The following is a 4,218-nucleotide window of genomic DNA, read 5'->3' on the forward strand; positions in this document are numbered from 1 at the left end:
ATCAAGGATTGCTGCAACAAAATAGATTTCAAAATAAATTATTGGAGCAAATTGTAAAGTAGAAAAAAAGATCTACCAAGAGTTAAATTGTACAATTATGTCCGTCGGACACAATGCAGCTTTTGTACTATTTCTAAATTGCTTTATACATTCTTGAAGGCAAAAATGTTCCTTAAGCTAAGAAACTGATGATGCACCAACATCCCATATAAATGAGGGATGATTAGAGAGCAGCCCTTATCGTCCTTTTTAACCTCGCTGTGGTTAAATCAGACTTGCCCTCTCGGATTTCTTCCTCGCCTCTTTTCATTCCAATTGAACATGCGCCCGTGTGCACACCCACAAACACAGTTTGTTACGCGGTAACATTACGGATCCCCTTAGGCAGCTGTGCATCTCTGTATGACTGATGAGGGTAATTTCTCCCAAACAACAGAATGATCACTTTAGCGGTGAGCACGACAGACACTCCCCACCTCCTCCCCCTGCTTTCTCTGTCTCCCATCTTTCTTTTCGCTTGCAAAAAAAGGCAAGAAAAAGACGTGCATTTGTCTCCTACTGTGCATGGAACATTTCCAGAGATGAATGGCTTTTTTTTACCTTAGACATATGAATTAAGCAGAAAAAAGTTAAGCATTCCAGCGATCCAAACAATCTGTTGATAGTCTGGTTAGGATTCATATCCCAACTCGGCTAATAAAAGATTTTCACTTTAGCTGTTGGATTGGGGGTGAGGAGGGTTTCCTTATTTTATCCCTTGATTACCATAGGGACCCAATATAATGCACATGCCAGAGTGAATTAGCCTCATGTTAAGCGCTAAGAGAGCCACAGTGAGTTTATATTGTGTGTGTACTGCTGTGCACCTTGAGATGTACAGAGCTGAGAGTAGTTAGGACTTGTCTGCCTCTCTCCCTTGGCCTCATAGGTTCAGCCTCAGTGGGCTGTCTTTACATATTCCTCCATCTGTCAGTCACACGCAAAAACAAATCCACCTGTCGACCGGGAGACTGGGCTGAACGGCGCAATGCCACAGCTGTCCGGGCCTGAGCGAGCCAGCGCCCTCCACTGGTGACAGAAACCCCATTATGATGCTTATTACCCCACCTGTCAACCCCGTCTGCACACCTGCACCGACAAGCCAGACTAATAAAGGCGGTTACCATTACAGCACCTTGGACATGGAAGTCATGCTTCTGTGGATTTTGTGGTCCTTGTGTCCTTGATCACAAGGGCTTCCAGCACTTCAGCGATCCGTGCGTTCAGACAGACATTCACCACTTGATTGCTTCTACAATGGGGCTATTAATGCTGCATTATGTAAATGGGAACGGTCACAAACATCTAACTGGATAAAGGCTAAGCACAGTGCAATTTAATGCTGCTGACTTTCTGTAGCACTTTGAAGGATGTTTTCAATTACAACCGAGCTAATTTAATTCATTGTTTTATAGCTGAAAATGCATTTTTAAAGCTTGACTGGGTCTCTATTTCAGAACTCTGGTTTAATCAGTCATGTACACTGAACGCCTGAACGTCCTCTAAAGAGATTGACAAAGTTGCCGGGGATCTACGTTCTAGGTTTTAAAGGGACACGGCAGCCTGCTCGGTTCCCTCCGATGGCAGGCGTCACTTGCAGAGGGGAGGGCGTTCGTCCAAAAGATGAAAGGACCTGTGCCTTTAAGAGGGCCGTCTCCTCTTTCCCTCATGCTCCCCCTCAACTATACAGACACTCCTCCTGTGAGCATTTGTGAGGCAGCTCCTGTCCCTTATGTCTCTTTGTGAGAAAGAGAACAGGCTTCCCAGAGCATCACTGAAGACAACACTGAACTCTAGGGACGGCACCCCGGTCGCAGACCCCCCTGCAGACCTGGCCTCGGCCGCAGCGGATGCTAGAAGGAGCGTAAAGACAGGAGATCCACACCAACTTGAGCTGGAGTAAAGAAGTCTGAGGAGGTGGAACTTAACAGCTGATCAATTCAAGAGGTCAGTTTTGGGCTGAAGGTGAGACGATCAGTCAAGCAGAAAAATGGACTGAGAAAAAGGTGGGGTCCTAATTTCAGCTTTCAGTATCTTTTTTTGTAGTTAGAAAAAAGTTTTTTCAAAGAGGCACTCTTTGCAGCTTTAAGATAAAACTCCAATCTGAAATAAACAAAAGGAAGGAAAGAAGATAATTTAGTTTTTTTCTTTTTTTGGACTTTTTTTTATCTCTCTCTAGAACACTTTGGTATGAAAATGAGAAGTTCTTTAAAGAATCTTTTGGAAAGTCCCCACAGTGCTCTGAATTCACCAGCCAGGCGTTTATCTTATTTCTCCAGCTTTTTCTAAAAGGGGACATTAAAGACTTTGTTGATAGTGCTTCCTGGGGAGTCAGTCAAATTTCTTCTTGAAGTCTTGAAACTTTGCAGCTATTGACTGGAGGAAACGGAAAGCGGCAAACGTAAAAGGAAAAAAAAAATCCTGTTATGTTGTATTTAATGTGGGAAGAGCGAGTTTCTGGAGTAACTCTGTGGTGAGGTTCGGGAGGACTGCAGAAATGTTCACAGGGTGTGGAGTGGTCGGTGGCCAGAACCAGTGCCTGACCTTTAACAATGTCAAGCCCCAACTAGTGCACGACGTAAACAGATCAATTGAGAAAGGAATCAACCATGGGATGTTTCCCATCAACCAAGCACATACAAACGCTGTAATGCAGCCAGCACTGGTCAACAATGATTTAAACCTGCTGAAACCTTCACCCCAACCAGTACTTCCTCCAGCTCCTAAACTGGGGCAAGAAGGATTCAGGAAAGTTTGCCGCACCGAGGAGGACAGTCCATCCCCGTTCCCCGGTTTGCCTCCTGGAGTGCTGGAGATGCGAGTGAAGGAGGGGAGCAAGATACGCAACTTAATGGGATTTGCTATGGCAAGGATGCAGGGGGAGAAAGGAGGGAGTGAGGGAGGTGTCAGCGGTGCTGGGCTTCGGCAGGTGGTCTTCACTGGATCGGGTCGAGCCGTCACCAAGACCATCACCTGCGCCGAGATCATGAAACGGAAGGTGGGACGCCTGCACCAGCTGACCAAGCTGCGGTACAAAGTGGTAAAAGAAGTGTGGGAAAGTGCTGAAGGGGGCACATCCGAAATGACACTGCACAGGACAGTACCTTCAATCAGCATCCTTCTTTCTAAAGACCCGCTGGATCCCCAGGAACCAGGCTATCAGCCTCCAGAAGCTGTCAGCGCTTTGTGGGAGGGCACGGGTGCTGAAGCTGCACAAACAACATGTAAGAGACCTCTTGGACCTTTGCCATACAGCAGTTTCTCTCACTGTAAGAGACTGTGTTTGGGGGAAGGCGTCTCGGTCCTGCCTCCTCACTGACTGGACAGGATGGAATCGCTAGAGTTCATTCCTCTCCTGCACAACGCTGAGACAATCAGAACATTAACACAGTCAGAACAGAGCTTTCCAAGAAGAACTGAGTACCAATTCAAGCCTCCAGGGGTCAGTTTAACTGGGTCTGAACTGCTTTCCTCTGTGTATATAAAGCATTTACAGGACATCTTTCATGATTTCTTTCATGGACCAAACTGTGATTGATTCCACAAAATAATGTTTTATTTTTCTCCATGACAAGAACAAAAGAAAGCTTTGAAAGAAAATGTGTTGCACAAGCTTTTTTTTAATTGCAGTTATTCTTATTTTGAACTATTCATTTAACAACTTTAAATAAAAAACTGCTTGAATCCACTGATGCAAAACCTTTTAAGTTTATGTTTATTATTAATAACTGGCACATAAAATAAAGAAAAATCAAATAAACCATTTTCTTTTTCCAATGGAAATTTCTTTTGTATTTAATCTCTTCGACTCACACACCACTGGATCTGCAGAGCTCTGATGGAACAAAAAAGAAAAAGAAATCACAGTGTGCTGATCTATTGATAGGAATAACAGCGGTGAAATTTGTCTGTAGAAAAAGCTGATTTAATGACAAAGCTGTTGATAAGGGACCAAACCAACGCAGCCTGATAGAAATGCCAAGGGGAGAAATACAGGCACAGATTATCATTACGATAACAATATAACATCACACAACAGAGTGGAGAAAAGGATTAAAACTGGGTTTGACAGGATTTGCCCTCTGTGCACTGTTCCTGCAAAATATGAAACCAAGGAAAAAATGCAATCCTTCCCATTTTTGCCTTTAGGTCTATGCAGTTCAGATCTGTTCTTACTTC

General features: G+C 44.2%; 1 protein-coding gene across 1 annotated transcript; it reads left to right on the plus strand.

The window, feature by feature from the left end:
• The first annotated feature begins 1,567 nt into the window (after positions 1-1,567).
• On the plus strand, positions 1,568-3,896 carry LOC112160377 (ribonuclease P protein subunit p25-like protein). Its single transcript, XM_024294849.2, has one exon. The coding sequence runs from the start codon at positions 2,537-2,539 to the stop codon at positions 3,356-3,358; it is 822 nt and encodes a 273-aa protein (XP_024150617.1). The 5' UTR covers positions 1,568-2,536; the 3' UTR covers positions 3,359-3,896.
• The last annotated feature ends 322 nt before the right edge of the window (positions 3,897-4,218 follow it).

This window comes from Oryzias melastigma, linkage group LG3 (assembly GCF_002922805.2).
Source record: "Oryzias melastigma strain HK-1 linkage group LG3, ASM292280v2, whole genome shotgun sequence".
Taxonomy (NCBI): domain Eukaryota; kingdom Metazoa; phylum Chordata; class Actinopteri; order Beloniformes; family Adrianichthyidae; genus Oryzias; species Oryzias melastigma.